The sequence below is a fragment of the Chelonoidis abingdonii genome, chromosome 2 (genome assembly GCF_003597395.2).
Source record: "Chelonoidis abingdonii isolate Lonesome George chromosome 2, CheloAbing_2.0, whole genome shotgun sequence".
Taxonomy (NCBI): Eukaryota; Metazoa; Chordata; order Testudines; family Testudinidae; genus Chelonoidis; species Chelonoidis abingdonii.
Window position 1 is genome coordinate 3,111,058 of NC_133770.1, and position 9,668 is coordinate 3,120,725.

Below are 9,668 nucleotides of genomic sequence, written 5' to 3' on the forward strand. Positions count from 1 at the left end.
TAGTGCATGGAGCACCCACACATCGCAGAGCCATTGTATCCCAGGGCCATTACTTCTGCACATGGCCTGGCTGCTGAGTGCACGGAGCACCACACACCGCAGAGCCATGGTCCCAGCCATATTGTCTGCACGTGGCCTGACTGTGAGTGCACGGAGCACCACACACCGCAAGCCATGTTCCCAGGCTCATACTGTCTGCTTATGGCCCTGGCTATGAGTGCGTGGTGCAGGCCGACACGTCCCAGAGCCATTGTCTCAGGCGGATATTTGCCTGTACATGGCCGCTTTGGCTCAGGTCCTACAAGGGCTGGTGCTTTCTTTACCTTTTGACACGAAGCTTTGAACTTGCGAAGAGCTGGGAAGGCGGTCTGCCTTGCTTAGCTCGTGCGGATGTGGGACTGAAGGCTTGTATACACTAGAAATCTACATGGGTAGCTGCTAAGGTGTCTTCAGGGCAGGTCCATGCTTAAAATGTACGACATTTACAGCTGCGCCGCTGTTAGTGAAGCCGCTCTGTGTCGGTAAGAGAGCTCCGGTGCTAGTTAATTCACCTCCGAGGATCGGCGTAGCTGTTAGCGAGAGAGAGAAGCTCTCCCACCGACATACCGCTGTCGTACACCAGGCGTTACAGTCGGTATAAATTACATCATGCCGAGATTATGGATTTTCACACCTCTAAGCTGCGCGGAGGCAGTGACTTTGGGGTCATGGGGTGGGGGTCCCATTGGGGAGGGGCAGTGGCTGGAAGAGGGTTAGCCGGGGGTTCCCGCTGGTAGGTGGAAGCAGGGCTGGGAGGGGTTCACACGTGGGATGGTTCTGCTGGGTGGGGGGCAATCGTTGGGAGGATTCATACGTGGATGTGTTCCACTTGGGTGGGGGCAGTGGTGGGGGTTCAACAGGAAGGGCAGTGTCTCTGGAGGTACAGTATGGGTCCCGCTGGTGGGGGGAGGCAGTGGCTGTGGCGTCACATGAGGAGTCCCGCTGGGCTGGCTAGCAGTGGCTGAGGGAGGTCCCACTGGGTAGGGCGGTGGCTGGGGATGTCACACGAGAGAGTCTGCTGGGTGGGTGGGAGCAGTGTGCTTGCAGGAGGTCACACAGGGTCCTTGCTGGGTGGGGGGCAAGTGGCTAGGGGGGATCACTACGGGGAGTCCTTCTGGTAGGGGAACAGTGGCTGGTGGTGGTCACACGGGGGGGTCCTTCCTGCTGGGGTGGGAGCAGTGGCTGGGGGTCACACAGGGGGTCCTGTCTGGTGGGGGGCAGTGGTGGGGGGGTAACATGGGGGTGGTGTCCCGCTGGTGGTGGAGCAGTGGCTGGGGTGTCACACGGGTGTGGCGCTGGTGAGGGAGTCAGGCGGGGTGTGTCCACACGTGCGGGGTGTCCCGCTGGGTGGGGGAGCAGGGGCTGGGTGGTTCACATGGCATGTCCTGCTGGTAGAGGGGAGCAGTGGCTGGGGGGTGTCAACACGGGGGGTGTCCCGCTGGGTGGGGGAAGCAGTGCTGCGGTTGTGTCACACGGGCGGGTGTTCCCGCTGGTGTGGGGAGCAGGGCTGGGGTGGTGTCACACGGGGGTGTCCCGTGGGTGGGGGGTATGCGTGGCTGGGGGGTCCCACGGGGGTCCTCGCCGTCCGTGGGGGGGGGGAGGCACGTGGCTGGGGGTCACACGGGGGGGCCCGCGGGTTGGGTAGCAGTGCTGGGGGTCCACGCGGGTGGTCCCGCCGCCCGCGGGGGGGGAGCAGTGGCTGGGTCCCACGAGGGGTCCCGCCGCCGGTGGGGGGAGCATGGCTGGCGGGTCACACGGGGGGCCCGCCGGGTGGGTGGGAGCAGTGCGGGGGTGTTCACCGGGTTGGTCCCGCTGGGTGTTGCTGGGGGGTCACATGGCAGGGTCCTGGGGGCTGGGTCGGGGGGGCAGTGCTGGGGGGTTCACACGGGGGGGTGTCCCGCTGGGTGGGGGAGCAGTGGCTGGGGGGGGGTGTCCTGCTGGGTTGGGAGCAGTGGCTGGGGGGTCCCACGGGGGGTCCGCCGCCGGGGGAGGAGTCAGTGTCTGGGTTCCCACGGGGCCCGCCGGGATATTGGAGGGGTGCGCGGGATGGGGTCACACGGGGGCCCGCTGCGGGCTTCCTACTGGCAGGCGGGGCGGGTAACCGTGTCTCCCGGCCATCCGCGTCCCTCCCCAGCAGGAGGCTCCCGGCAGCGTCCCTAGCTCAGGCGGCCCGGCCCGGCTTCTGCCCGGCGGCTCAGGGGGCCACGGAGAGACCGGCCGGCCCTCGGCCTCGGCACAGCTCGGCGGCCACCCGGGCAGGGCATGCTGGGTAGCGGGGGGCCGGGCCTGCAGCATGCGCCCACCCACACACCGACAGAAGGCACTGCTGCCCCCTATACATCACGACAACACACACAACCTGAGCAGCTGGGCACTGACTGCACCACACACATTCATCTGACACACACATCACACACTGACACTGAGCACTGGAGCACTGCCTGCACCACACACCACACTGACACACACTACATCACACTGAAGCAGCTGAGTCATCTGCACTCACACATCACACTGCACAAAACACACTACTGACACTGAGCACTGAGCACTGCTCTGCACCACACACACATGACACACACACACACACTGAGCACTGAGCACTGACTGCACCACTACAACACACTGACACTGACACACACACACTGAGCACTGACTGCCACCACACTCACCGACACTGACAGCGACACACTGACACTGACTTTGCACCCATCCACACACACGACTGACACTGACACAACAACACTGAGCACTGACTGCACCACACTCACTGAGCTCATGACAGCGAACATGTACTAACTGTCATCCTCATCCACACACACACTGACACTACACCACACACTGACACTTGACACACACACACCTGAGCACTGACTGCACCCTCCTATCTATCTACCTACATCTATCATAACACACTGACTTGACACACACTGGGCACTGACTGCACCCATCCACATCACAACTGACAGATGCACTGGCTGCCACCACACACACACTGACACACCGACAGACTCCTCACCATCGCGCGCACCACACACTGACACAACACAGTATTCACTGACTGCACCACACACCACTGACACCCAACAACACTACCACTGACAGCTGAACACAAAGCACGACTGCACCACCGACACCACTGATCATCCAATACATATCTAATTCTAGATTCTACCCTGCGCAACACACACTGAGCTATGACTGCACCCATACACACTCACACACACACACACACATTGATACCACAACACATACACCTGACTATTGACACATTACCACAATCACTGACAGTGACACACACTGGGCACTTACTGCACCCTAATCTCTCTCCTTTTTGAGCCGGGGGGAGCCAGAGCCGGAGCCGGGCACCCCCGAGGGATCCGAGCCCAGGGCAGCGCGTTGATCTGTGTCCTCTCCAAGGTGGCCCCGCTCCGGGCGCGCCCTGCCTGGCCCTGCACTGCTGGCTGGGGCGTGGGGCGCGCACGGGGCCGCAGCAGGGTCCGAGCCCCCGGGACTCCCCCAGCCCAGGGCTGCGCGCTCCGCCCCGGCGCGGGGAGCTGCTGGGAGCTGTAGTCCCCCCGGGCAGGGGGCAGGGCCGTTCCCAGTGATGCTTTGCTCCCGCGCAGGGAGGGAGGCGATGACAAGCGGCTGCTCTGCCCACGGAGCTTCCCCCCTTCCTGCGTGGGCGCCCCACGCCCTTGTGCCGCCCGGCTGCGCCCAGCCCCCGGGAGAGGCCGAGACCGCGCCGCGCGAGCGGAGAGCGGCTGCAGCCCCGGCCCGGGCTCCGGGAGAAGCGGGGGGCGAGATGTCTGCAGGGGTCGCCGCTGCCCAGGTGAGGAGCGAGGTGGGGTAGGGGATCTCGGCTGGGCTGGGCTGGGCTGGGCTGGCAGGAATCAGGCACCCGCCTGGCCCTGGGGCTCGTGGGTCAGAACTTGGGGCGCTGATCCGTGGAGTAATTGTCCGGTGAGCTGCCTTGTTCCCGATCGGGCTGGGCACCCAGATCCCGAGTGGGGGACGGGGGGGTTGAAGGGGCAGGAAACCCGGACGCTTCCCGGTGCAATGGGTGGGTCAAAAAGAGGAGATTGCGCGTCCCAGTGCTGGGAACGGTGCTGGGTGGCACCAGGACACCTTACAGGGGTTTCCAAAGAACAGACCCTGCAGATTTTCTTCCCCCCTCGGCTGGGTTTCAGAACATGCCCAGCCGGTGACACCAATCAGTCACTTAGCACCTGCCATTGGTGGGCTCTCACTGAAAACCCCCCTGGGACGGGTATGGGGCTGCCTGACACTGCCCAGAGTTAGCTTCTCCTTGGGCTGCCCTCGCTGAGCCATGTGCATGCTGGAAAGTGCTGGGTGAAATAACCCAGGGTCACTCCATGCTTGGGACACAGATATCCCGGGAGCTTGTCTGGCGCTGAAATGTTGCTATTTTCACCAGCCTGCAATCAGCAGGCACAGATTTGTGCAGGGAAATTCTGTCTGTTAGGCACATGGCTGGTTAGCCTGACTTGTCACCGGGCAGAATGCCTGGCCCTTCTCCCAGCGAAAGCCCCTCTCACGGTGCAGCCTGCGCCACGAGTGCCTTGCCTGCCGTGAAGAACCCCAAGTGCATCCCCAAAGTTCTTGCTTTTCCATGAGCCCTCAAACCGGCCAGCGCCACTTTGTTCTGTTCGGGCAGGAGTGTGAATCTCTGTGTGGAGCAAAACCCCGCTGTGCCATGGGGCTCATTAGGGATGGCTCTCTAGTGCGTAGGGCTGCTGTTCAAAAGATCTGAGTTCTGTTCTGCTCTATCACTGACCTGCTGCATCATTGACCTTGGGCAAATCTCTTCATCCCTGTTTCTCCTCCCACCCTTCGACTGTCTTGTCTGTTTAGATCAGGGGTCGGCAACCTTTCAGAAGTAGGGCGCTGAGTCTTTAGTTATTCACTCTGATTTAAGGTTTCGTGTGCCAGTCATACATTTTAACGTTTTTAGAAGGTCTTTCTATATGTCTATAATATAGAACTAAACTATTGTTGTATGTAAAGTAAATAAGGTTTTTAAAATGTTTAAGAAGCTTCATTTAAAATTCAGTTAAAATGCAGAGCCCCCCGGATCGGTGGCCAGGACCTGGGCAGTGTGAGTGCCACTGAAAATCAGCTCGTGTCCGCCTCGACACCCGTGCTGTAGGTTGCCTACCCCTGGTTTAGATCGTAAGATCTTCTGGGCAGGATGTGGCCTGGCTTTCACTATGTGTTTGTTTGTGATCTCAGTCTGTGCCTCTAGGGACCACTGTAATTCAAATAATATTATAAAATCCTCACTGTCATTGCCTGTAAGGTTTGAAGTTAGACCTTTGACACCAAAGCAGTTTTGCCTCTTGAACTAAAGGCGCAGTAGCTTCAATATTGGTAGCAATAGTAAGCTGTTACCCACAATATAGTCTAGCCACTAGAGGGAGAAATGAAACACGCTTTATAACCACGTTACACAATATTAATTTCCTGGGGACTACTTTGTCTTAGTTCTCTTTCAAGCCTTTTATTGCTGAATGACTAAATACAACACAGCTAAAAACAGCAGGTCAGGAGCCAAATGACATGGGACCATTTTTTTTTTTTTAAATGGGTTTGGGAAATGATCCTATTCAGGGGCAACAGAAAATGCAACTGCAAACAAAGCTAGTGTGTTCAGAGGCTTTTTAGACTGGAGGAGGAGATCAGTCACGGAGGAGTCTCGGGGGGGGACAGGGCACACGTGCAGCACCTGAGGAAATGCCACAGCCCCATTCCTCCCCTGCCCATGAGGTGCAGCGAGGGACGTGCTAGATTGCAGGAGTGTCGGTCAGGGCACAGACCCAGCAGGGAAGAGGCCCTGGAGCAGATCTCACAGAGCAGATATTAAGGGAGGAGCCCATATTTATTCATGAGCAGGCTGGTCGGTGTCTCTGAAATGGAGTCACACAGGTGTGTGAATTGAGTGCTGGTGGAGGTGCAGCCTGTGGAGAGAGAAGCCTCCATTTATCCCTGTGGGGGATACAATAGGACAGCGCAGGGCAGTCGTCCCCACACACGCCCAGCCCAGAGCGGAGCGGAGTGGCGAGGCTACTTCAGCCTCCGTGTCCAGGCACCCCTGGCCTCTCTCAGCACGAGCTCAGCTGGCAGCTGCTGCACTGGTGCTGTGGGACTCAGGAAGGAGTGTGAGCTCCACCAGACCCTGGTGAAATCAGGCCCCGTTCGACCTGAGTGAGGGTCTCCGAATCTGGCCCTTGCTGACCAGTGGCAAACGGGCTCTCAGCCCAGCAGAGGGCACCCTGAGGTGGGTCAGTGCAGTTGCCCTGGTCGATGCGTGATGTCAATGGTCTTTGGGAAGAGCAGCCCTGCTGTCAAACCCGAGCCTTCTGCTCGGCAGCTTGTTGTCAGTGTCACGTCGCGCAAGGCTGTGGCATCAAAGCAGCATAATAGGTCCCAGCAGCCTGTGTTTCACTAAGCGCTGCTGGGTGAAGTGTTCCTTCGGAGGCTCCCTGGGAGGACATGAGGCCCTCAGGGCAAGATCCTGAGGAGTTCTGCAGGGGCACAAGGGAAAGTCAAAGGGGAATCCAGCATTGCATTAAAACTTGTCATGGCTCACCTATGACTCTCCTGAAGCAGAGGTGACACCCCGACAGCCCAGACACGCACATGCAGGGAAGTGTGTGCAGAGCAGGGACTTTGCACGCTGATGTAAACACCGTGGGCCTGATTATTCTCTCCCCCCACCCCCGCCGCCTGGTGTATTCATTTGTCCCTGTGCAAAATAGATACAGGCCCCAGCATAGGGAGATGTGTCAGGAATTGTGGGGGGTGGCAAGGCAGTCCCAGGTAGTGGTCTCTGGTGTGGGATTGGGGCTGAGTGCAGCCCGGTGGGGTAGCACAGGGAGGCTGCTGTAAATTAGGGCTCATCTTCGCGAAAGTTTTTTGCCTGGAGCTAGTTGGTGCCAGTTAACTCGACGTGATTAAATACCCTCCGTACAGAGCAGCTGGGACACTCCCTTCATATTTGTTCCAGGGCACAAATATTTCTTCTTCCCCCAAGACTCTGCACTAAGAGTTTATCTTAGCCGGCTAACACGTATTAAAATGATCCTTGCCTTGCTACACTAGGATTTTGATGTGTGGTAGTTACATATGTTCAAAAGGCACCTCTCTGCTTAGTGTGGACATGGCCTGAAGTCCCACTTGGGTCACGTTGGAGAGTCTAAGGGGTGCATAGGCCTTTGGGCAGGCCTCAGCACTGATGTCTTTCACCTTGTGTGATAGTTTATAATGAGAGTTGCCTCCTTCCTGGGGGCGGAGGGTTGTGAAGTGTAATAGATCCATCCTTATGTACCCAGGCCAGCCCAGGCGTCAGCTCAGCAAGCAGGTGTTGGGGCGGCCATGGAGGGGCGGCAAGTCCGACCTTCAGTGGCAATTCGGCGGCGGGTCCCTCACTCCCTCTCGGAGCGATGGACCCGCCGCCGAATTGCCGCCCAAGACTGCAGCGGCGGTAGTAGAGCCGAAGTGCCACAGATCGTGATCGCAGCTTTTTTTTGCTTTTTGCTGGTTGGGGCGGCAAAAACCCTGGAGCCGGCCCTGCTTGTACAATGCTTTGAGATCCTTAGATGAAAGGGTCAGGTGGTTTTCTCTTCCTGTGCCCTAAAATGCAAATTGCCTTGGCTAATCTTTGTGTGATTGATGTAACCAACCGGCCAGGGTGTTAAAGAACCATGAACGATTATCACACATTCTACAGGAAGTCGAGCCAAGGAGCACATAGAATTAAAGGTTTGACAAAGTTACTTCGTTTGAAAATATCACGGTGTCGGACTTATTATTCACGTCAGCGTCATGTCATCCCTGAAGGCTTAACCAAACACTAAAATGTCAACAGGCAGCAGGGGGAGAACAGCACTAGGGAATACCTTAGATCCTGCATGACGGTGCACATACGCACAAGCACACTTGGACCAGAAACCTTCGCAATAGAGGCAAACGGATCATTATTAGTGCTGCACCTGGGCTAAGAAGAGACAACACAGGCTGCTGAGGAGAATGTGGAGTCGCTCCTGCCGCTCTAGTGGAGTGCTCCACAATCCTGTTGGTAACCATAGGGACCGTGGCCTTTTGGAAGGTATCAGTTAGGTTGGATGCCCAAGTTTCTCAGTGCTCAGGCTGAGAAATCGTAAAGGGCCCTAATTTTCCGAGGGCAGGTGCTCAGCACTTTGTGAAAATCAGGCTCCTTTTAAGATCTCTCAGGTTGGGGACCCAAAATCACTAGTCGCTTCTGGGAACATTGGCCTTGTCAGGGTCTGTTGGGGGGAAACTTCCATTGATCCATGTATAGCAATGGGAGTGCCCATCACCTGACACAGGAGACACATGCCTTACGCCCTGCATGTCTTTTTGTCCGCAAAACCAAATCGCCCTGTTGACCAAATGCTGGGAGACTCCAACTCTGGATCAGAACTTGGTGAGTTCGACCCATCTCGAGCAGTGAAACGTTTTGTTTGAAATGTGCTGCGGAGTTTGACTGTGGTGGCAGATTCCTTCTGGAAGGGATTGTTCCTCTACCTGACAGTACTCTGGGTAGTGGGGTTTGGGGCCAGTTTGGAGCAGTACCCAAAAGTCTGGATGGTTTTTCTACACATCCACCTCTCCCAAGTAGCATGAGAAGAAGCTTTCTCATAAGCCTGGCCATGTTTCCTCCTTTGCGTCGGGATGGAAATATCAGCAGAACAGCCTGTGTACCCCAGCATGTACGGTCCAGGTCCCCACTGGTGCCTGAAAGAGCAGCAGTGTCAGTGGGAAGAGCGGGCAGCAAACCCTTCTGGAATATTTGATCAAACAGTTCGGTTCCAGCACCGGGCAGATGCTTCAGGGCTGAGCCTGGGGTAGAAGCGTCTAATCTGGAGGGGTTTGAGAACTTGTTTTCAGATCCCTAGTGGGTCCCCAATTATTTAAAACACTCACATTCCCTGCTCCCCCCCACGCATTCTCTCTTCCCCACACATACCCTCTCCCCACATACCCCCGCTCCCCACACTTACCTTCACCCCTCACACCTCTCTCCCCACATCTTGTTCTGCTTACAGGGCATGGAGGCCTGTCACATTCGCTTGTACCATTTTGTCCTCATCTTGACATGGGGTTTCCAGAGGTCAAACCTTGCTGTCCTTTAGAGGGGCTCCTATCCCAGGGATGTCTGAGTAGCCTGTGTATCGTCTGCAAACTTTATAATTTTCTCTCTATGCCATTATCTAAATCATTGATGAAGATATTGAACAGAACCAGACAGAGTACTGATCCCTGTGAGACCCCACTCATTATGCCCTTCCAGCTTGACTGTGAACTACTGATAACTATTCTGTGGGAACGTTTTCCAACCAGTTTTGCACCCACCTTATCATAGCTCCATCTAGGCTGTATTTCCCTAGTTTGTGTATGAGAAGGCCATGTGAGATGGTATCAAAACATAAGAACGGCCATCTAGCCCAGTGTCCTGTCTTCCAACAGCGACCAATGCCAGGTGCCCCAGAGGGAATGAACAGAACAGGGAATCATCAAGTGATCCATCCCCTGTTGCCCATTCCCAGCTTCTGGCAAACAGAGGCTAGGGACACCTTCCCTGCCCA

At 56.7% G+C, this 9,668-nt stretch overlaps 1 protein-coding gene across 1 annotated transcript in view; it reads left to right on the forward strand.

Annotated features, from left to right (window-relative positions):
• The first annotated feature begins 3,788 nt into the window (after positions 1-3,788).
• LOC116828397 (uncharacterized) overlaps positions 3,789-9,668 on the forward strand; it is a 19,957-nt gene continuing 14,077 nt past the window's right edge. Inside the window, exon 1 of the mRNA XM_075061922.1 lies at positions 3,789-3,871. Coding sequence (XP_074918023.1) covers positions 3,845-3,871 — 27 coding nt within the window. The 5' untranslated portion in view covers positions 3,789-3,844. The remainder of the gene's footprint in view (positions 3,872-9,668) is intronic.